Below are 22561 nucleotides of genomic sequence, written 5' to 3'. Positions count from 1 at the left end.
CCAGCCCGGAGATGTCCCACTAAGAAATTCCCAATGATCCATGTGTTTGTCCATCCAGCCCTTGAGGGGTGTTGCATGCAGCCTGGAAATGGTATTTTGAGAGCTGCCAGGTGCTACCAAACAGGTCGCCCCGGCCCCTCTGCAGCTTTGGAAACCTCCACCCACGTCTGGGTCCCACGTCATTACCTGATCCCCCCTCCAGTCACTGCAGGTCACTGAGAAAGAAGCAGTTGACGAGATCTAACGGAATGTGCTTGATTACAGACTTACCTGTAGTCGATGGCCATGCGAATCCTCAGTCGGCTCTTGTCCAGAAACATCGTGGCAACCCCTCAGGTCTGTTGCTTGAATGAGTCAGCATTTAGGGTTTTATATTCTGAAGACGTCCATTGAGATATTTCCTGGGAGCTTCTCTGTTGTGTCTGTCTGCAGACATGGCAACATGCAATGACGCAATGGATATCCAGGATACCAGCTGGCTTCCAGGGCTGACACACGGGGCAGTCTCATGGGTACGTCACGGCTTTTCGCTTCCTTTGGGAGCTGCCTGCTCAAAGCTATTCAGTGAAAGACGGTATCACAGTGTATGATGGAAACTTCTCGTGGCTGTTGAGTTACAGGTGTGAGCACAGGGAGGGCTTTTCCAGCTCCTCGGGTGGGTCCCACGCCGCAGCTCACCTGGCATCGCAAGGGTGAGTGCTCAGCCTTGGCTGACTTCACAGCCTAAGCACTCATTTTCAGTATTATAATTCTCAGAATTTAACTTTATACTTTCCATTAAGGTCATCAAAGAGCAAAGCCTAAGGCAGAAAGACGAAAAGCTTCCTGGCATCCATCAGTCCTCAACCAAGTCCACAAGCAACTGGACGAAGTAGAGCATGGTGGGTATGTATCGCTCTATAGCAGAAGACTTGGGAAGTGGAGGTTTAGATACATGTGCTTCTCAGAAGGGCGCTTTCCCCGACTGAACCGGCACCCTCAAATGCTCTGGCTTTGTTTCTGAGTGTTACCAATGTATTTTGAGAAATGTTGCCTCCTGGAGATATTAGTTCTTGACGAGGTTACTTCTAATTAAACTGACTCCAGTTCTTTCTAAAGATCTGGGCCATGAGAGTGTGGAGACCATGGCATTTCAGAAGGGAGGCAGTCAGGTAGTGCCGATCTATGATGAAGGGACGTGGGCAATGAAATCATGAGGCATGCCAGGTAATTGCCGTTCTTTGGTCATCCAGTGTCATAAACCAAAATCCCTGTGTCTGCAGGCTCTTCAGCAGCCAAACTCTTGCCTCAAGTGCCCCCCCAGGCACAAGGGAGGGGATCCCTCCTGTGCCCTGAGGTCCAAAGGGATGGGCTGAGAGATCGAGCACGGCTTAGGGGAAACGTGCCCCGTTCTCCTGCATCCTCTGCTGAGGCTTTACCTTTCTCTGATTTTTGGCAGAGCTGTCCAACCCTGGGGAAGCCCGCCAGGCGGGGATCAAAGACCTTCTTGACAAGATTCCAGGTATGGAGCAGCCTTGCAGGGGCCAGAAGTGGGAGACAAGTCCTGAAGGCGGGAGGCGTGCAAGCAGTGCCCGTGCTGGAGCAAAGGCAAAGGGGGGAGCGAGGTTCAGGTGTCTCCCCATGGGCTGGACTCTGTCCTCCTGGGGTGTGGGTCCCCCTGGGAGGTAGAGCTGGGGGTGGCATTCCCTGACACAGGGGCGGTTTTTGGCTGTCTCGCTCCAAGGGACAGTTGGTCAAACAGCTGTCAGACCTCGTGTGAGATCACCCGTAGTCTGCAAGAAACACTAAGGTACAGAATTGTTCCTCCAGATCGGAGCGTCAAGAATAGGAAAAATACTATGAATCCTGTGACCTACAAGAAGTACTGCATAGAAACCGTCGCAGCGATCTTGGGCTCCATCCTGTTTGGGCTGGGGCTGATTTGTGCATGCTGGCTGTGCTGGAGGAGGAGATAAAGTGAGTTGTTGAGTGGGGGGTGTTGCCAAACTCCGGTATCAGATGGCGGCCATGAGCCATGAAGCATTTAGAGGCAGGGTGTTCCGAAGTGCCCAGTTACTCACTGGCCAAGCTCCACTGATGTTCCTGCTGAAGGATGGTTTAACTGGCCTCTCGGCTCCTGGGCGCTCTTCTCTGAAACCTGCTCTTCCTGTTCCAAGTGTTAGTTTAAAGTGGCTCTGCCTCAACAAGAGCATACCCAGCAACAGGCGTAGGCAGAGCAAGGTCAGGAAGAAAAACGAGGGATGACATTGCCATGGAAAGTGAGAAGCGCAATAGTGACGTGTCCCTACCAGCAGAAATCACCCTGTTGGGTGCTGCCGTAAAGTCCAGATGTTCACCTCGGCCAGGGTGTCCCTGCAGCTCCCACCGCAGCTCCCCCGTGCAGCTGGGTGCCCACACCCCACAGGGTGCCCAGCGCTGCCCCACAGCCTCGCACCCGCCTGGCACTGCGGCCACGGTGGGGCCTCAGCACCCTCTTCTCTCCGCAGGCGCCGCCAGGCCGAGGCCTAGGCAGCTGGGACCGCGGCACAGCAATAAACACAGTTCAGCAGCACAATTGCCTGGGAACTCACCCGTTCTGCGCCGAACTTCACGTCGCGGCACGCAGGGAGGTGGATGCGCCGTGGTGCCAGCGGGCAGGGAGCTGGGCAGGGGACCCTCTGCCGGGCTGGGGGGACATGGCTTTCCTGGTGAGACCGGCCTGCGGAGCTGGGCCAGGAGGGAGAGCTGCAGAGAGAGGGAACATTGGGGGCTTCTCACAAAATGACTTGGACTTCATGTCCATCAATTCCCGTTTTTACCATCATATACCACATTGTGATGCTTACTACATCTCCCGGCTGCTTTATTCCAGCAAAAACTTAAATTAACCACGTCTCCTACAGTAACAATTAAAGCTTTACAGAAGACAGGAAGCTGAAGCACGTGCTGCTGAAGCACGTGTTGCTGAACCACGTGCCGCCATTTCTTTCTATGAGCTGCAATCGCTTTCTGTCAGTAATTGCAATGTATGGAGCAAGAGACTTGAGAAATTGCCTTTCTTCGATTCCAGATCAATAAATATGTATGTGTGCAAAAAGCTCAAACTAAACTCACAAAGGAAGCCCAAATTATGTTTATATCATGGGCCATGCTAATTTCTGGAGGCCTGGAGGGAGCAACTTCAGTGCTTTCTTCAGCTTTATTCACTAACTGAAACGTTTTCATTGAAATAAAAAGTTTCACCAAAATGAAGTAGTTTCCTGGTAGTCTGCTGTTGTTCTTAGTTTTTCAACGCTATTCTGTCTCACTGAAACAACGAGGCTTTGTTACAGTTACTTCAAAGTAACTTCCTGGAGACTTGACGTATTAATTTGATGCTATTTACTACTGTATTTTATTATTTTGTTTTGACAAATGTCAAACGTCGTGTGCCAGAATGCTGTAATATTGGTCCCACAGGAAAGTGGAACTTTTTGTATCTGCATAGTTGGTGCCTAAATGTAATACATTCAGAATAAGGATCAAAATGAGTTTCTGAGCATTGAATTGTCTGTCAGAAGGAAATCCCATATTCCAGCCAACAGCACTAACCAACGAAGCAAAGTGTTTGCTTCTTCCAGACCACGGGAATTTAATCGTCATATCACATTCTGGCAGGTTTCTTGCTCTGATGGGACTGTCATTACATTTCACAATGATCATAATTATTCAGATTTAAACAGATTCAAGTTCAGACTGATGAGGAAGAGAAGGGGACTCAAAAAGAGGTTGCTGAGCAGAGACATGACAGCAAAGGCTCTGCTGAACCTGAAGAGACGCCAATACCGGGACTCTCAAACTCTCCATGTCTGGACATAGATATATAGATACTCTTAACAGTGCAGAAAATGGGAGCTGCTCACCTTACAAAAAAGATCCTGCTCAACAAGGAGGAGACCTGAGCTTTATCACTAAACACAATTCCCATGATCTACAACCATCACTTCAGTAACTCTGCTGCATGGAAAATACAGCTCTTCACCTTCCCTCGTTGAATTCAAATTGTCATTTCCATTCCAAAGGCCACCCATTAGCATTCCAAAGTCACAGGACTTTCTCCTCAGCTCTGCTTTTCTCACATTCAGGATGCTGAGGCAACCTGAACTCTGAGGGAATTTTTGTTTTTTAAACAGAAAAAGAGATACTCTCTTTTGAGACACCAACAACAGTTCTAACAAGAGTCTTTTGTGAAAAAAATACTTCAGCTGCTGTAAACTAATCCAGCTGGAACTCCATAAAGGTGTGGGGCCCTCGCCGCCGCCTCAGCCGCCTCTTCCCGCCGTTTTTCCCGCCCGTTTTTCTCCCCTCAGGGCCCGGCGGCCCCTCAGCGTCTCCCGCCGCCGCCTCTGCCCCTGCCCTGCGCCCGCTTGCAGGACTGTGCAAAAGTGAGTTTGGACAGGAAAACCCTCCTTTTTTTAAAAGAAGTGCTGTTCACAAGTAATTCTGCAGTCTTTACAGTGATCCTCTGCCACGGAGTCAGTGTGCACACAAAGGAAAACTGAGCAACGTGACACAAAAGCCCAAATACCCATGAACCTCCCTAACTGAACAAGCACGGCTTTCAAGAAGAATTTACGTCACAGAAAATAAGCTGAGGCAAGGTGAAAAAAATTATTCTTGCCACCTGAAGTAATAGACACCCACAGGATTGAATAGCCTTTTTATTATAACACAATTTCCAGTGGCAATGTTGTATTTGGCACCTGTACTTGGGTGCACTCTATGGTTACATGGTACCTTCGAGCACATTTTGGAAGGTACAATGGCTTTTATTTGCTTTATATACTATAAGGCTTTTTTTAAAAAAAAACCCCATAGTCTATGTCTGCTCTAAAGTTTGATGTGAATTTCCAAAAGTAATTAGTAAAGACCGGAAAGTTACTATTAAAAAAATCCACTGCAAATGGATTCTTATCTGATAACGACCAGACTCTGGCTGGCCAAAAATCTGCAGAAGTACAATCCCCATATTGATGAAGTACTTACAGCAGGAAACAATTTTCAGTGACATGCAGACAGAGATACAAATGACAGAATTATTTCAACACTTAACTGCTCCACACCTGATGCTGAAAACATATATAAGGTGGATGGTTCCCGTTGCTCCTTCGACCTGCACCAGCATCAGCTCTGCAGTCAAGATGAAACTCACTGTGAGTATGCGGCTTTTCTTCCTTATAAACTACAACTTTGATTCAAAACCATTGCCTTTCTCTCTCTGAAGTGTCTTTAGCACAGTGTCTCTACCAAAAAAGAATTCTCTGGGGAGAGTTTTCTCCTCTAGGGAGAGCAACTCACACCCCATTAAGCTAATCAGACGAGGAGGTAAGGCTTTTGTTAAAGGTTTAACTACACATTATTCGATCTACAGGAGGCCTAATCCATGTCCATTTTTGTCCACGCTTTTGCACAGCTGGAGCGAGGAAAAAGGAAAAAGGCCCTCGGATTCTCCTGACCGGCTTTGTCAGCCAGAGCTGCAGTTACACTCTTGGTTTTGCTTTTCCTTTCAGATTGTGACCACCGTCCTGCTCGGACTCTTGCTGACTCCAGCCCTCGCTGAATTCGTGAGTACAGGGACCAGCTCACACACACGTTGCTGCTGTTTCTCTGGGCCCTGCTGCTGGAGCTTTCCTTGCTTCTGTCCCATGCCTTGGGCACAGAGAAATCTGAAACTGCTGTCATGCATAGACCTTTAAAACCTCCAGATGACCATTTGTCATTTTGGCAATACTCTGGCCATTATAGGCGCTTACGGTGAACCCACATTTCTGCTCTTATAGCAGCGATTTTCTAAAGCTTTGGGGAGAGAACGGACTAATTTGCGAGTCTAAAGTGTTGTTTAATTTTGTGTTCTAGTTTCAGAACCAGCTAGTCACCAGGGAAATCCAGGTTAATGGCGGCGTCCAACTCCTGAGCATCAACAGGGAAACGCGCGTGGCCATTATTGAGCAAAACAGCCAAATTGGGACATGGAAAACCATTTGGAACTTCAACACGGTGAGCGGCAAGGAGCAAGCTTGTTCGGAAAATGTACAGGGAGACTAGTTGTGCTAAAGCCGACTAAAATACAGGACTTGCTTCTTTAGTCTTAATATTTTGAGTATAAGTTTGATGGTAAAAACTCTCCACATTTTTTACTTTCTGAATGCAATTTTAATTCCAATCTTAGTTATTGAAAAACTGAATTCCTAGTTGTCAATAACTTTATTTTCCAGGGCTATATTGCAACTCAACTGTTGTCCGAGAGAATTTGCTACATTTCCACATTGAACACCAACCTGATACCCAGCTTTGATGTATTTCCCTCAGTGCTTCAGGGCTTCCAGGTGAGATCAAAAGGGATGCTTGTAGCGGAGGGTTTTCACGAGTTTGCAGTGTTGTAGATAAATTCAATGTCAATCCCAGTCATCCTGGCTGCCTACATCTTTACCCTGGGGTTCATCGAGCTATTTCTTCCCTGTACTTTTTCTTTCTTGAGAGGATGAGGTCTTCCAAGCGGCAGGATTGTTGTTCTGAACAGTAACGTGGCTTGGGAATTGGCTACGGGACGGTTTTCTCTGAGCAGGTTTAGGTTTGCAGGTTGCTCTCTTTAGCCTCCCTGCACCCGGACTCCCTCAGAAACACCTGCTGCAGGAGCTGAATTCAGCGCTTGCCAAGGGCCCCAGAGTCACCCAGGGAGTGAAAAGCCCGCACTAAATACACTGCTGAGGAAAACTCCAAACACCGAGTCATCATCCAGACACAGGAACATGCACAGCATTCAATGGACCAAGGCACTGATCGTGCTGCATTCTGTTCTTTGATGTTCAGGGTCTGAAGGGTCAAATACAACCCCTACAGCAGATCACATATGTCCTCGGCCAGACAGTTGTCCCTGCACTCGAGGTTTATGGACCTGACATCTTCAACGTGTGCGGAGCGGTCACATCCGTAGTGGCTTCTCCAGTTGCTGGTGAGTACAAGCAAATGAATTCTCTCTGTAACTATCCCGTATAAACCGGAGCCTTACTGCAGGCTGATTGTCTGCAAACCCTGTATGACAAAGATGCTCTACAGATCAGGTGCAGGCTGTTGCATTCGGACACAGCAGCATTTCCACCCCCTCGCTGTTAGCTTTTCTTTAGTCATTTCTTTGGCACTTGAGAAGGCTCATTTTGATTAAAACATGAGTGCGATGTGCCAGGTATTAAAGGCTTCCAAATAGCGCACAGACCACCTTGACACCTTATCTCACAGTATTTGGTTTTGTTTTTCTTGTTTGTAAAGAACTCCCAGCCGTCTACAACGCAGGAGCCTGCAATGCACTTAATGTCCTGAATCTTGTGCAGCTGAACTACTGCCGTCCCAACATCAAGGTCTGAAAATCTCACCTTTCTGGGACCACAAACAGAGGCTTGATCACTGCTGCACAAAGCCAGTCCCGATGCTGTTCTTCCCCGACATCTCCTCTGCCAAGCGTTCCCTTCCTGATGATTCTAATGCAGAAACAGGCCAATTGTTGACCACAGCTTTCAATAAAGCGCCTTAGCATGGACTAACTCTGGCTACTTTCTCATTACTGCACCCTTGATTGTATCTTTTTTACCCCTTTTTGGCTCTTTCAAAAGCCTGATCTTGACACAGGGCATGACCGAGGTGGGCAAGCGTCAGTGTGGCCATCACAAAGAAGGTCTACAGAGTTCAGACCTTCCTTTCCCTGTCCAGGGAAAGATGTCGAAAGAATCTTGTTTCATGTGCACAAGAGCAGGACAATGCAACAGATTTGCCTTTTTTTAGGGAAGAGGAGTCTAAGTTGTAGGATTTAGAGAGTTGTTCTGTTCCTAAAGTAGACTCCTATATTTCCTATATTTCCTCTGTTCTAACAAAAATGGCAGGATGCCCTGGGTTACCCTGTGAATACAAATCTCTCTCTCAGAACACCAGCCATGCAACGTCCCACAGTTTCTGTTCCCCTCTCACCCATCCCCAGAGGTTTATTGTGCAGCAGTTGGAGAGGAGACAGAGTTCACTTCGGCCCATCTCAGGCCAAGGCAGCTGCATTCCCTGCATTAGCACACACCAGTCCCCGCAGAGGAGACAGACAGGAACTTGTTGCTGCCTATCTCCTTCCTTTTGCTGTCACACAAGTTTTCAGAATCCCCTTACACACTATCAGCTCTCCTACTCAGGCTGAGGCTAAATATGACAGGAAGAGGCAAGAATCAAAGCTGAGGAGGGATTTTCACTTTATTGATAGTCATTAGACACTATCCTAACAGAACCTTTCAGCTCTCGTCATGCCCTGCTCTGCCTTGGCACTGGCATTTCGGTAGTCAACTCCTGTTTTAGCAGGGACTGGAAAGAAACATTTTAGCAGTAGTATGTATGTTTTAAAGCCGAATGTACATGAGTGAAAGAAAAGGAAACGTCACCCACTTAACAAACCAATGAAACTTCTCACAGCAACAAATATACACCAGTGATGCTGACGGGGTTTCTTTTTAAGACCCGCAAAATTATTATGTGAAATGCAGTCAGTAAAGTTGTGCCTTTCACTCTGTGCAGCTCTGCTCCCTCCTGCTGGCCACATGTGCATGTACTTGTGCCTTAACCCAGGGAACTCCAACTGCAGGAGATCCGAATATTCATTTAACCAAACAGCACTTCATCAGAGCTGTTTGCAGGTTCCCTGCTCAAAGTTATATGCAGGAGCATCCTGCAGTGCATGGAGGAGAATTTCTTAGACCAGAGAGTAGCCCTGGGGGATGAAAATTTGGACGTGAGTCGGCAATGTGAGCTCGCAGCTCAGAAGGCCCATGGTATCCTGAGCTGCACCTTGGGCTGTGAGGTCACAGAGCCACGCTGTGTCACACCCTGGTGTGTAGTGCTCTGCACGGACACCACTCCGGCAGTGCTGGCAGTGGCAGTAGCGGTGGCAGCAGCATTTGCAGCAGCAGCAGCAGAAGTGCCAGCATTTGCAGTAGTGGCGGCAGTGGCCAAAGCAGCAGCAGTTATTTGCAGCAGCTGCAGTGCCCACAGAAGCAGCAGCAGCATTTGTGGCAGAGCTAGTGGCAGTGCCACAATGCAGGCGTGGGGGCCCATAACCCCCTCGCTCCTCTTTATCCTCCTCCTCGTGGCCCTGCAAGCCCAGGGGGTCGGGGCTGCGCCGTGTGGAGAATGGGCAGCCGGTAGGCGGGCAGGCCGGGGGAGGGGGCACCCAGCCCATAGATGTCTCAGTAAGAAATTCCCAAGGATCTGTGTATTTGTCCATCCAGACCTTGAGGGGCGTTGCACGCGGCCTGGAACCGGTATTTTGAGAGCTGTCAGGTGCTACCAAACAGGTCACCCCGGCCCCTCTGCAGCTTTGGAAAACTCCACCCACGTTGGAAAACTCCACCCACGTCTGGGTCCCACGTCATTACCTGATCCCCCCTCCAGTCACTGCAGGTCACTGAGAAAGAAGCAGTTGATGAGATCTAATGGAATGTGCTTGATTACAGACGTACCTGTAGCCGATGGTCACGCGACTCCTCAACCGGCTCTTGTCCAGAAACATCACGGTGATCCCTCAGGTTTGTTGCTTGAATGAGTCAGCATTTAGAGTATAATATTCTGAAGACGTCCATTGAAATATTTCCTGGGAGCTTCTCTGTTGTGTCTGTCTGCAGACATGGCGGCACGCAATGGATATCCAGGATACCATCTGGCTTCCAGGGCTGACACTCGGGGCAGTCTCATGGGTACGTCACAGCTTTTCGCTTGCTTTGGGAGCTGCCAGCTCAAAGCTATTCAGTGGTGATGGTATCACAGTGTGTAATGGAAACATCTCGTGGCTGTTCAGTTGCAGGTGTGAGCACAGGGACGGCTTTTCCAGCTCCTCGGGTGGGTCCCGCACCACAGCTCACCTGGCATCGCAGGGGTGAGAGCTCAGACTTGGTTGACTTCACAGGCAAAGCACTCATCATCAGTATTATAATTCTCAGGAATTTAACTTTATACTTTCCATTAAGGTCATCAAAGAGCAAAGCCTAAGGCAGAAAGACGAAAAGCTTCCCGGCATCCATCAGTCCTCAACCAAGTCCTCAAGGAACTGGACAAAGTAGAGCATGGTGGGTATATATTGCTCTACAGAAGACGTGGGAAGTGGAGGTTTAGATACATGTGCTTCTCAGCAGGGTGCTTTCCCCAACTGAACTGACACCCTCAAATGCTCTGGCTTTCTTTCTGAGTGTTATCAATGTATTTTGAGAAATATTGCCTCCTGGAGGTATTGGTTCTTGATGAGGTTACTTCTAATTAAACTGACTCCAGTTCTTTCTAAAGACCTGGGCCATGAGACTGTGCAGAATGAGCCGTTCTGTGATGTGTATCTCAATGTCTGATGTAAACTTCTCATGGCTGTTCAGTTGCAGGTGTGAGCACAGGGAGGGCTTTTCCGGTTCCTCGGGTGGGTCCTGCGCCACAGCTCACCTGGCATCTCAAGGGTGAGTGTTCAGCCTTGGCTGACTTCACAGCCTAAGCACTTGTTTTCATTATTGTATTTCTGAACAAATTTAAATATATACTTTCCATTAAGGTCCTCAAAGAACAAAGCCTAAGGCAGAAAGACGAAAATCTGCCCGGCATCCATCAGTCCTCAACCATATTCTGAAGGAACTGGACGAAGTAGAGCATGGTGGGTATACATTGCCCTACAGCAGAAGACGTGGGAAGTGGAGGTTTAGATACATGTGCTTCTCAGAAGGGCGCTTTCCCTGACTGAACCAGCACCCTCAAATGCTCTGGCTTCGTTTCTGTGTGTTATCAATGTATTTTGAGAAATGTTGCCTCCTGGAGATATTGGTTCTTGACGAGGTTACTTCTAATTAAACTGACTCCAGTTCTTTCTAAAGATCTGGGCCATGAGAGTGTGGAGACCATGGCATTTCAGAAGGGAGGCGGTCAGGTAGTGCCGATCTACGATGAAGGGACGTGGGCAATGAAATCACCAGGCATGCCAGGTAATTGCCGTTCTTTGGTCATCCAGTGTCATAAACCAAAATCCCTGTGTCTGCAGGCTCTTCAGCAGCCAAACTCTTGCCTCAAGTGCCCCCCCAGGCACAAGGGAGGGGATCCCTCCTGTGCCCTGAGGTCCAAAGGGATGGGCTGAGAGATCGAGCACGGCTTAGGGGAAACGTGCCCCGTTCTCCTGCATCCTCTGCTGAGGCTTTACCTTTCTCTGATTTTTGGCAGAGCTGTCCAACCCTGGGGAAGCCCGCCAGGCAGGGATCAACAACCTTCTTGACAAGATTCCAGGTATGGAGCAGCCTTGCATGGGCCAGAAGTGGGAGACAAGTCCTGAAGGCGGGGGGCGTGCAAGCAGTGCCGGTGATGGAGCAAAGGCAAAGGGGGGAGCGAAGGTCAGGTGTCTCCCCATGGGCCGGATTCTGTCCTCCTGGGGTGTTTGTCTGTCTTGCTCCAAGGGACAGTTAGCGAAGCAGCTGTCAGACCTCATGTGACATCACCCATAGTCTGCAGGAAACACTAAGGTACAGAATTGTTCCTCCAGGTCGGAGCGTCAAGAATAGGAAAAATACTATGGATCCTGCGACCTACAAGAAGTACTGCACAGAAGGCGTCGTGGCGATCTTAGGGTCCATCCTGTGGGGCATGGGACTTTTTTTTGCGTGCTGGCTTCGCTGGAGGAAGAGACAAAAGTGAGTTGTTGAGCGGGGGGTGTTGCCAAACTCCGGTATCAGATGGCGGCCATGAGCCATGAAGCATTTAGAGGCAGGGTGTTCCGAAGTGCCCAGTTACTCACTGGCCAAGCTCCACTGATGTTCCTGCTGAAGGATGGTTTAACTGGCCTCTCAGCTCCTGGGTGCTCTTCTCTGAAACCTGCTCTTCCTGTTCCAAGTGTTAGTTTAAAGTGGCTCTGCCTCGACAAGAGCATACCCAGCGACAGGCGTAGGCAGAGCAAGGTCAGGAAGAAAAACGAGGGATGACATTGCCATGGAAAGTGAGAAGCGCAATAGTGACGTGTCCCTACCCGCAGAAATCACCCTGTTGGGTGCTGCCGTAAAGCCCAGATGTTCACCTCGGCCAGGGTGTCCCTGCAGCTCCCACCGCAGCTCCCCCGTGCAGCTGGGTGCCCACACCCCACAGGGTGCCCAGCGCTGCCCCGCAGCCTCGCACCCGCCCGGCACCGCGGCCACAGCGGGGCCTCAGCACCCTCTTCTCTCCGCAGGCACCGCCAGGCCGAGGCCTAGGCAGCTGGGACCACGGCACAGCAATAAACACAGTTCAGCAGCACAATTGCCTGGGAACTCACCCGTTCTGCGCCGAACTTCATGTTGGGGGCATGCAGGGAGGTGGATGCCCGCGGTGCCAGCGGGCAGGGAGCTGGGCAGGGGACCCTCTGCCGGGCTGGGGGGACACAGCTTTCCTGGTGGGACCAGCCTGCGGAGCTGGGCCAGGAGGGAGAGCTGCAGAGAGAGGGAACATTGGGGGCTTCTCACAAAATGACTTGGACTTCATGTCCATCAATTCCCATTTTTACCATCATATACCACATTGTGATGCTTACTACATCTCCCGGCTGTCTTATTCCAGCAAAAACTTAAATTAACCACGTCTCCTACAGTAACAATTAAAGCTTTACAGAAGACAGGAAGCTGAAGCACGTGCTGCTGAAGCACGTGTTGCTGAACCACGTGCCGCCATTTCTTTCTATGAGCTGCAATCGCTTTCTGTCAGTAATTGCAATGTATGGAGCAAGAGACTTGAGAAATTGCCTCTCTTCGATTCCAGATCAATAAATATGTATGTGTGCGAAAAGCTTAAACTAAACTCACGAAGGAAGCCCAAATTATGTTTATATCACGGGCCATGCTAATTTGTGCAGGCCTGGAGGAAGCAACTTCAGTGCTTTGTTCAGCTTTATTCACTAACTGAAACGTTTTCATTGAAATAAAAAGTTTCACCAAAATGAAGTAGTTTCCTGGTAGTCTGCTGTTGTTCTTAGTTTTTCAACGCTACTCTGTCTCACTGAAACAAAGAGGCTTTGTTACAGTTACTTCAAAGTAACTTCCTGGAGACTTGACATATTAATTTGATGCTATTTACTACTGTATTTTATTATTTTGTTTTGACAAATGTCAAACGTCATGTGCCAGAATGCTGTAATATTGGTCCCACAGGAAAGTGGAACTTTTTGTATCCGCATAGTTGGTGCCTAAATGTAATACATTCAGAATAAGGATCAAAATGAGTTTCTGAGCATTGAATTGTCTGTCAGAAGGAAATCCCATATTCTAGCCAACAGCACTAACCAACGAAGCAAAGTGTTTGCTTCTTCCAGACCACGGGAATTTAATCGTCATATCACATTCTGGCAGGTTTCTTGCTCTGATGGGACTGTCATTACATTTCACAATGATCGTAATTATTCAGATTTAAACAGATTCAAGTTCAGACTGATGAGGAAGAGAAGGGGACTCCAAAAGAGGTTGCTGAGCAGAGACATGACAGCAAAGGCTCTGCTGAACCTGAAGAGACGCCAATACCGGGACTCTCAAACTCTCCATGTCTGGACATAGATATATAGATACTCTTAACAGTGCAGAAAATGGGAGCTGCTCACCTTACAAAAAAGATCCTGCTCAACAAGGAGGAGACCCGAGCTTTATCACTAAACACAATTCCCATGATCTACAACCATCACTTCAGTAACTCCGCTGCATGGAAAATACAGCTCTTCACCTTCCCTCGTTTAATTCAAATTGTCATTTCCATTCCAAAGGCCACCCATTAGCATTCCAAAGTCACAGGACTTTCTCCTCAGCTCTGCTTTTCTCACATTCAGGATGCTGAGACAACCTCAACTCTGAGGGATTTTTTTTTTTTTTTTAAACAGAAAAAGAGATATTCTCATTCGAGACACCAACAACAGTTCTAACAAGAGTCTTTTGAGAAAAAAAATGCATCAACAACTGTAAACTAATCAAGCTGGAACTCCATAAAGGTGTGGGGCCCTCGCCGCCGCCTCAGCCGCCTCTTCCCGCCGTTTTTCCCGCCCGTTTTTCTCCCCTCAGGGCCCGGCGGCCCCTCAGCGTCTCCCGCCGCCGCCTCTGCCCCTGCCCTGCGCCCGCTTGCGGGACTGCGCAAAAGTGAATTTATGCAGGAAAACCCTCCTTTTTTTAAAAGAAGTGCTGTTTACAAGTAATTCTGCAGTCTTTACAGTGATTGTCTGCCACAGACTTAGTTGGCACACAAAAGAAAACTGAGCAACGTGACCCACACTCTAAAGTATTCATGACCCTCCCTAGCTGCACACCAGACAGGGTCCTCAGACAATGAGGTGCCCAGGCCCAGAGAAGCCTCTGGACCATGCTTGTAATTACCAGAGCGAGATCGACCTGGCTTTATTATAGCACAGTGCTGCCACCAAAGCCCCCTTGGAATTGTGTTGTGGGAGCAGCGGGACTCTGAGCAGAGCCCTCTCCTGCCATCAGGACGCCATTTGAGGAGGCTTCCTGGGATGGAGAGCCCTCACCTTATCCCTGGTGAGTGATTTTCTTCTGGATATATCCTTGACTGAGGCCTTGCCCACCCCCCTACCCCAGCCCAGCAATTATTTCTTCTGGGTGCCCTTGAGTGAAGGAAGCCTCTTCTTTTTGTGAGTGCATGCCTGCATGCTGTGGATTAAGGGAGTGGAGTGTCTCCCTTACAAGGAAAGACTGAAGGAGCTGGGTCTCTTTAGTTTGGAGAAGAGGAGACTGAGGGGTGACTTCATTCATGTTTATAAAGATATAAAGGGTGAGTGTCAGGAGGATGGAGCCAGGCTCTTCTCAGTGACAACCAACAGTAAGACAAGGGGTAATGGGTTCAAGCTGGAACACAAGAGGTTCCACTTAAATTTGAGAAGAAACTTCTTCCCAGTGAGGGTGCCAGAGCCTGGACCAGGCTGCCCAGGGAGGTTGTGGAGTCTCCTTCTCTGCAGACATTCCAACCCGCCTGGACACCTTCCTGTGTAACCTCATCTGGGTGTTCCTGCTCCGGCGGGGGGGGTTGGACTGGATGAGCTTTCGGGGTCCCTTCCAACCCCTGATTCTGTGATTCTGTGATCATTCTTCTTGTGTGCTCGTATGGTACTAATATGTCCAACTGGTATATTGAACCTGCAGCTTATTAAATGTCACTGGAGTGCTGAATAGTTTTGGATAAATCCCATTTCTAGGTGGTTTCTCTGCTAAGCGGTTCTGGTTAGAATGAAGTCTGTTTGGAGCTTATCTCCTGCTTAAGTTGATTTCTGGGTGTTTCTGTGACAGGACATTAAAGGCTAAAACTGTAGCAAGGCGAGGTCTCTGTTGCTCAAAACTTCAACATCAAGATTATTTTCTCTAACAAAAATGGCAGGATGCCCTGGGTTACCCTGTGAATACAAATGTCTCTCTCAGAACACCAGCCATGCAACGTCCCGCAGTTTCTGTTCCCCTCTCACCCATCCGCAGAGGTTTATTCTGCAGCAGTTGGAGAGGAGACAGAGTTCACTTCGGCCCATCTCAGGCCAAAGCAGCTGCATTCCCTGCATTAGCACACGCCAGTCCTAGCAGGGACCAGAAATAAACTTTTTAGTAGTAGAATGTGCATTTTTTTGCCAAACATATATGAATGAAAGAAAAGGAAACTTCAGCCAGCTTAGAAACCAAAGAAACTTCTCAGAGCAACAGAAATACACCTGCGATGCCTATGGGATTTATTTTTAAATCCCGCAGGATTATGTGAAATGTAGTCGGTATAGCTGAATATTTGATTCTGTGCAGCTCTGCTCCCTCCTGCTGGCCACACGCGCTTATCCTTTTGCCTTGAAACCACGGAAAACAAACTGCAGAAGATCCTAATATTCGTTTAAACAAACAGCGCTTCAACAGAGTTGTTTGCATGTTCCCTTGGTCAAAGTTAGATACATATTTCTAGATAATCACTGTTACTTTAGCCTTAACTGCTTCAGGATTTACACACCTTAATGTCTGCAAGGGGTTAATTACTGCTGTGTAAATATCTGATCAAACTGAACAGACTGTGAAGGAAAATACTGAGTTTGCATCTTGGGAGTCACAGAGGACTGAGAATCCAGACACCTGTGTATGGTTTGGGCTTGGTCATTAAAGAACTCAGAGTATTGAGCTCTGGTTCTTGGAAAATACTTTCAAGTGAGTGTATTCATTTAAGAAGGGAGGTCAAACTTAGCCACCCAGTTTTCAGAAATGTAGAAAAACAGAAGCTCCTAATGATTTCCCCAACATTTGCTCCAAACTCAGGGTCAATGCGAACGAGGCAGATCATCTTCGTCTGAATTAGAGAGAAAGATGCCACTAAAGGGAAATGTGCCTTTGAGTAGACTGGGCTGCATTTTGTCTGGCTACAAGTGAGTGCGAACAATCCACTTGTAGAGGTGCTGCAAGGCTGCTCCGGCCCTGCCAAAGTGCTCAAAAATGGTTCAAGTAAAGGCAAACAAGCGGTAGACCTGCAGCACTGAGTAGGGAGGGCCGGCTGTTGGGAAGCGCGCAGCCTTGTTACACAACCCTGTTTCCTACAGCACCAACCGGAGGGGACAACAGCTCGTCTGACTGCACCCCCGCTCCTGGGCATCTTTGGGCAGCAATTAAAAGACAAGACTTGGAAAGTAACTGCATGGTTGCCTTAGAATATGCTCGGATTTACCCCCTACACCATATTTTCTCCTATTGATTTACTACATTACAAGCAATATATTTTCACTTGTATACTTAGTGAAATATTCCTGTTCGGGAAAAAGTTACATACGTATGCAGAATGAGCAACCTTGTTAAAACAGCTAGTGGAACAAACTCCAGTCACCAGAAAAATAACACAATACAGCCTTATGTGTTGCAGCAGAGGCAAATAAAATCAAAGCAGGGCAGCCAGATAGAGGCCAGAGCCAAGGGAGTTACTGATCCGTTGAAAAATTAGAGCAATCCAGGGAAGAGGAAAGCCTTTGTTGACACTGGGTGTCAGCCTCGAGTTACGTGTTGCACAGTTGCAGTGTAAAAGCTCACACCAGCTACCCAGACCAGTCTGTGGTCCTATAGCACCTAAGACGGCAAAGTTCTGCTGATACAAGCAGAGCTGTGCTGAATTATCAATCTGAAAACATGGCCAGTAAATTTAGGGGCATGTCTAGACTGAAGACAGGGAAGTAATTCCTTATACAGTGATGATATATTTGTGATGATAATATTGGTCCATGTAGGCAATTTGTTACATCTCGGTTATCCATGCAGACTGCTATAACAGCTTCCCAAATGTCATGAGAACTAGGGAAGACGGTTGTGAGATGTTGACAGAAGCCACCCTACACATCAGATATTGTGAACCAGTGGGAACCACCACCAAAGACACCCAAGTGGGTGCTCATAAAACCCACTCGATGCTGTCTCGTGCTACATCTCACCTATCACAACAGCACAGACTGACAGAACCAGCTTCTTCCAAGCTGTGCATTTCAGAAAAGGTGCCACAGATACATGTAGGGGAGTAGATGATAAAACAAGAAAATCTGCTGATACTACCTCCCCTCTCATTTACATACGCAAATTCCATTCACACAAGGGCATTACTTGGAGCTTAATTACTCGTTAGACTGCTGGGTACAATTTAAGCATGTTACTTCTGATCTCTTTCACATGAAGAACACAATACACCTAGTTTCTCCGAGAACTGTCAGGTCTTTCACACAAAGCTCTAGTCACTTTTTCAGCAGCTCCCCCCATCTCAGAGGGTTCTAAACTTCATCTGATGTCTCCCTTCTTCGTTGGCTTTTTCCCACGCTTTCCTGTCAGCCTGAATCTGCAGCCACCCAGAGAATCTGATCTCTTCCTCCACACCTCTTCCTCTCCCTCTACTAGCTTCAGGCCAAAATTATTTTCCTGAGGTACAGCTTTTTTTTTTTAAACTGTACGTGTTTGTTCATCTTAGGGCCAGTCAGAAACAAATGAAAGAGATTCTCAGTCTGCTTTTAATCTTTAGGCAGACACGGGTCATAAGCCAGTGACAAGAAACTTCTTTATCAAGCTGTGACCGGAGCCTGAGCTGTACCTCAGATCAGAAGCTGGCCCCAAGTGCTTTTCCAAAATTGCTCAAAACTGAGCAGCCCAGAGGTCCAGCTCATGTCCAGTTTTTCATCCACCAGTGCAGTGTGTGAGCAAACCATTTCTGTGTTCGTATCTAAAGCTGCCGTGCTATGTTTTTAGTATGCTCAGTGCACGAATGAGATGCTTAAAACCAGAGACTCCCGTCAGCCTGAGTTATCGCCACAAGGTGGCATTCTCTGAGCTTTTTTTGCTAAGGAAAAATAAAACTTGCCATTTTTAATAATAACAATAATAATTAAGGGGGGAAATACCTCAAACCCTCCCTGTATTTTCCGAAGCCTGTGACAAAGCAAGATTTGTTAGGAGGCTGCTCCTTCTCTTGCAAAACAATGGTGCTGCTTTCAGAGCTGTGAGTGAGACTGAGGGTCAAGTCCCTTTAAAAAAAAAAAAAGTTAAATACAGTATTGTGCATCTTGAAATCTGAAACCAAGAAACAGAAGTGCAAGCGAAACAAGGGGAAAATCTTCCAATTCCCGAGGACGAGTGTTGCAAGTGGAGTTTCAAGGAATAAAATATATGTATATACACATTTAAAGGTCATTGAATGGCTTTTTTGCAGAAATCTGTAAAATAAAGGAGCCTTGGAAGAAGACACTTTTTTTTCCTCGTTTCTGGATAGAATGGCCATTGCAAAGCAAAGCATCTTGAGATTTGGCTTCAAATGGCTCATCCTAGCAACTTTTCTGCTAGCCTGTGATGGACAAGGTGGGAAAAGAGAGAATGGTGGTCCTGCCTGTTATGGAGGATTTGATTTGTATTTCATTCTAGACAAGTAAGTCAGTTCTACTTTGTTCTTTTTCAAAGAAATCTTTCTCTAGGCATGAACTGAAATGGCATGTACTGATACCGAGGAGATCTTCTTTGGATTTTGGTTTTGTAGAAGTCACTGTGTCCCTGAGGGACCTGCCAAACTCCTTACTACTCTAGCTTTGTTTTTGTTGTGGTCACTTCTTTCGTAGTTCTGATAGATAATCCCGTTGTACTCTGTAAATCAAATTGTTCTAAATTTTGCTATGGCTGACAGGGCAGCTTTGTTGTGTACTTGACCCTGTAGTTTCTTAAAAGAGTGGTTGGGAGAAGGGCAGCACCCTGGTCACCTCTGGTTTCCCTGCGAAGCGTGAAGGTTGTGGTGCTCGTGAGAGGGGGGTTTGGTGAGTTATTATTGCAAATGTTAATTCTGTGACTGAAAACATGGAGGAGATGCTGCCTGGCTGGAGCTCTGCTACTGTACCGCTTGCTCCTGAGCTCCAGACCTTCTAGAGCAGCAACTTGCAGGTAAAGACCTGACTCTGCAAGGTGGCTGCTCCCTTTGAAAGGTCTCATTGTGGACATTGAGGTGGAAAACAGCTAGAGTGCCTTATTTAAAGAGAACTTCGTTTTCTCAACTCTGAGCCACATTTTCTTTGTTTCCTGTTCATCAAATGCATATTTTGATTGCTCAACTGTTTATACTGAAGATAACTCCCTACCTCACTTTTTTCATCATGAATTATCATCATGTCATCTTCTTGGCACTTGTAAGTTTGCCTCTTTACAGGTCTTCAGATTGTAGATAATGTGGGAGACAATGTGGGAGAGGGATATGCTGAGCTTTGGAAAGCTTCATATTGAAGCAATACAAGAATTTACAAAGAAGTGTAAGAAAGTACTAGCTAAAATGATTCTCCTAACTTTCTTAAGAATAGTTATTTTGAACCAAAGGTTTGGAATTACTGGAGAATATGCATACCAGAGCCATGGTTTTGACTGTATTAACCATGAATTTCAGAGACAGGAAAGTACTTGAAAGTTGCCAAAAGTGCCCGCGGATGAAGCTTTCTGACTGATCCTCTTGAGCGTTTTGCAGGAGCTTCCATTAGTATAAATGACTTGGAATTACATAACACTTTATTACCAAGTACTGGGGAAAAACGTAAGACCGAGACACTGGATATCTCAGTATGCCAGTCGTCCTAATGCTCCAGGGGAAAGTTTTGTCATGGTTTTTTGTGTGTTTTTTGTTTGGTTGGTTTGTTATTGTTTTTTGGTTGGTTGGTTTTTGTTTGTCCGTGGGTTTTTTTTTTTCCTTCTTTTTTTTTTTTGTTGGTTGGTTGGTTGGTTGGTTGGTTTTTTGTTGTTTTTTTCACTTTATTCATTGGAAAGATCTGACCATCTAATGTATTTTGTTGCTCTGGCTGTTCAGTTATTAGTTGGAATACTTTTATTGCTACATATGAAAAACCAAACCAGAGCATGATTTGTACTGCAGGCAGCTTTTGGAAACTGCATTTCCCTGAAAGTTGAAGCAGAACTGAAAGTTTTCTCAAATCTGATGGACGTGCTGTGTTTTCTCTCCGGGCTAATGTAATTTTAACAGCCACTTTTAAGTTCCGCGCTGTCCTCTTACTAAAAGGCAGGACTTTCTGGGCTTGCTCGAGGGATTATGGATTTGGGTGGAAATATGAAGCTTGTCACAAACTTCAAGGTGGGCAGGCTGACCTCGGTGTATATATCACAGTATCTAACAGAAAAATCCTGCTTTGGCAGTTGTAAGATTCCCATTTCTGGGATTTTTCTGGTGAAGAAATGAACAGGGTCTGATGTGAAAACATCCTTGGTCTCCAGTGGAATTTGGAGGAGAGTTCTGGTGTTTAAGCTTCTTGGAGTGGGTACAATGTGCTGTGGACCCGATTGTTCAGCCTTTGAGGAGTCTGACAAGAGACTGTGGTGGAGCAGGTTATGCTGTATCCTTCATCTTTAAAGCTTTCTTTCATTCCTGAGATGCTAAGATGAACTTCTAAAAATAATGGGTCTTATTTACCCTGGGTTTTCTACCTACTAGTTGTTTAGAGAATGTTTTCAATAATGCTGCTGGAGCCCTGAATACACAGAGAGGTGATGGCAGCAAAACATATGGCAGAAGATGGTGCCAAAGAACCTACAGCCTGGTTGTGAGATAAGACACAGGGTCTTCATTAAGAAGGAGAAGAAGGAAGCAGTGAGATGTTAATATCATCCATGCAGCTAATTAATGAAGACTATAACCCATTCCCTAACGGACATGGTGTCTAGTGCTGTAGTGTGTAAACACCTCACATAAGCATGACTAGAACATTTAGAGGCTACTCCTAGGTTAATTTACTTGCAGGAATGCAAGGGAGGAATGAGTAACAATGAGTAATTCTTCTTAGTACTCTTTTGTTGTATCCTCTGTATGTCAAAGGTGTTATTTCCTATGCTCTTGCCTGTTGTGTGCAAATAGTAGATGTTTTATACCCATATGCAGAGTATACATGCAAGGGACTCTACATGTGTGAAAGAAAACTTGGCTCTCAAAGGTCCTTGGCAAAATGAAGCAAGTATTCCAAGCTGTTTCCTGTGATCTCTTCGTTATTCAGCCAGCCAGCTGATCTATTTTTAACCAGTTGTACTGAAGTGAAACTCCTGCTCTAGAGAGGCTAATAGTTGTTTCTTTGAACCTAGCTTTAGTAGCCGTAGTTACCTTGATGCAGGTGGGACTAAGTCCAGATTTACTCTCAGAGTGTAGAAGAATATAGGGACCACGTGGGGTGGACAGCAGACAGACACTTTGCATCACCTGGCAGGGACACTGACCTACATGAACCGCTTCTGGTAGCGGTGACGCTTCCCATGGGAAATGTCAGCCTTCCAGCAGAGCTAACCACAGGACCCTTCCAGAGCTGAATAATGTTCAGCTGCTCTAATCTGCAAAAATACAAGCCTTTAGTAGGTAATGATAAAATTGTGTGCAGAAATAGAGTCAAAATCATCTCTGATCTTCATTGACCTAGTCAGTGATTCCTTGATGGTTTTTCTGGAAGCATAGGCCTGAATCCAGAGTAAGGTATGCATTTTGTTTGGATGACAGCGGGTTGCAAGTATATGGAGGGATAGTTTTTCTTTGTTTTAGCATGAGGGTTGAGGGATGCTAGTAAGGTAGGGTGGAGAAATTTGTGCATTGTTGTGTCTTTTTCTTGTTGCCCGAAGGAATGTAGTTCACTCCAAAGTCTGCTGTAGGCAGGCCTTTGCAACAAGGTTAAGTTAGTATGTGAAATCCTTGCCCATCAAGACCTTTGTACATATTTTTAGCCAGTGATAAGTCAAAGGTTAACTATTCCTTTGTAAAAGGGGTGGGCTTAGAGGTTTATCCTGCTCTGAACTGGACCTCTACAGACTCTGCAATCTCAAATGTTTGATAGTATCCCTGGTGAGCTGTCTTGTGTGAGATGTGGTACAAGATAGTGTTTCCTCAAAGAATTGTGCTACCTCTCTAACATCTTGGTGTTATATAGTGTTTTCAAAACTGAAGTATTTGGAAAGACAAATGACACTTTTTTGGCTCATTTGTGTTGTGTTTAAAGAGCTCGATAAAAAGATGCTGCAAAACTTCTTGGGTCAATGCCACCTCT

The 22561-nt window shown here is 46.7% G+C and overlaps 2 protein-coding genes across 2 annotated transcripts in view; both read left to right on the top strand.

The window, feature by feature from the left end:
- Positions 1-5108: 5108 nt before the first annotated feature.
- Positions 5109-7379, top strand: LOC135998602 (gastrokine-2-like). Its single transcript, XM_065651846.1, has 6 exons — positions 5109-5171; positions 5529-5582; positions 5875-6015; positions 6234-6344; positions 6829-6970; positions 7285-7379. Exons 1-6 carry the CDS (start codon positions 5109-5111, stop codon positions 7377-7379), a joined length of 606 nt encoding a protein of 201 aa, XP_065507918.1.
- Positions 7380-18506: 11127 nt separating this feature from the next.
- ANTXR1 (ANTXR cell adhesion molecule 1) overlaps positions 18507-22561 on the top strand; it is a 104482-nt gene continuing 100427 nt past the window's right edge. Inside the window, exon 1 of the mRNA XM_065651506.1 lies at positions 18507-18924. Coding sequence (XP_065507578.1) covers positions 18773-18924 — 152 coding nt within the window. The 5' untranslated portion in view covers positions 18507-18772. The remainder of the gene's footprint in view (positions 18925-22561) is intronic.

This window comes from Caloenas nicobarica, chromosome 25 (assembly GCF_036013445.1).
Source record: "Caloenas nicobarica isolate bCalNic1 chromosome 25, bCalNic1.hap1, whole genome shotgun sequence".
NCBI lineage: Eukaryota > Metazoa > Chordata > Aves > Columbiformes > Columbidae > Caloenas > Caloenas nicobarica.
This window is presented reverse-complemented; position numbering and strand designations above follow the sequence as displayed.

Excerpts from the sequence above, each read along its gene's own strand:
- LOC135998602 (XM_065651846.1), top strand. The coding sequence starts at position 5,109 with ATGGTTCCCGTTGCTCCTTCGACCTGCACCAGCATCAGCTCTGCAGTC. Across the intron at positions 5,172-5,528 it reads CAGTCAAGATGAAACTCACT|ATTGTGACCACCGTCCTGCT; the intron begins GTGAGTATGCGG and ends TTTTCCTTTCAG. Across the intron at positions 6,016-6,233 it reads CCATTTGGAACTTCAACACG|GGCTATATTGCAACTCAACT; the intron begins GTGAGCGGCAAG and ends TTTATTTTCCAG.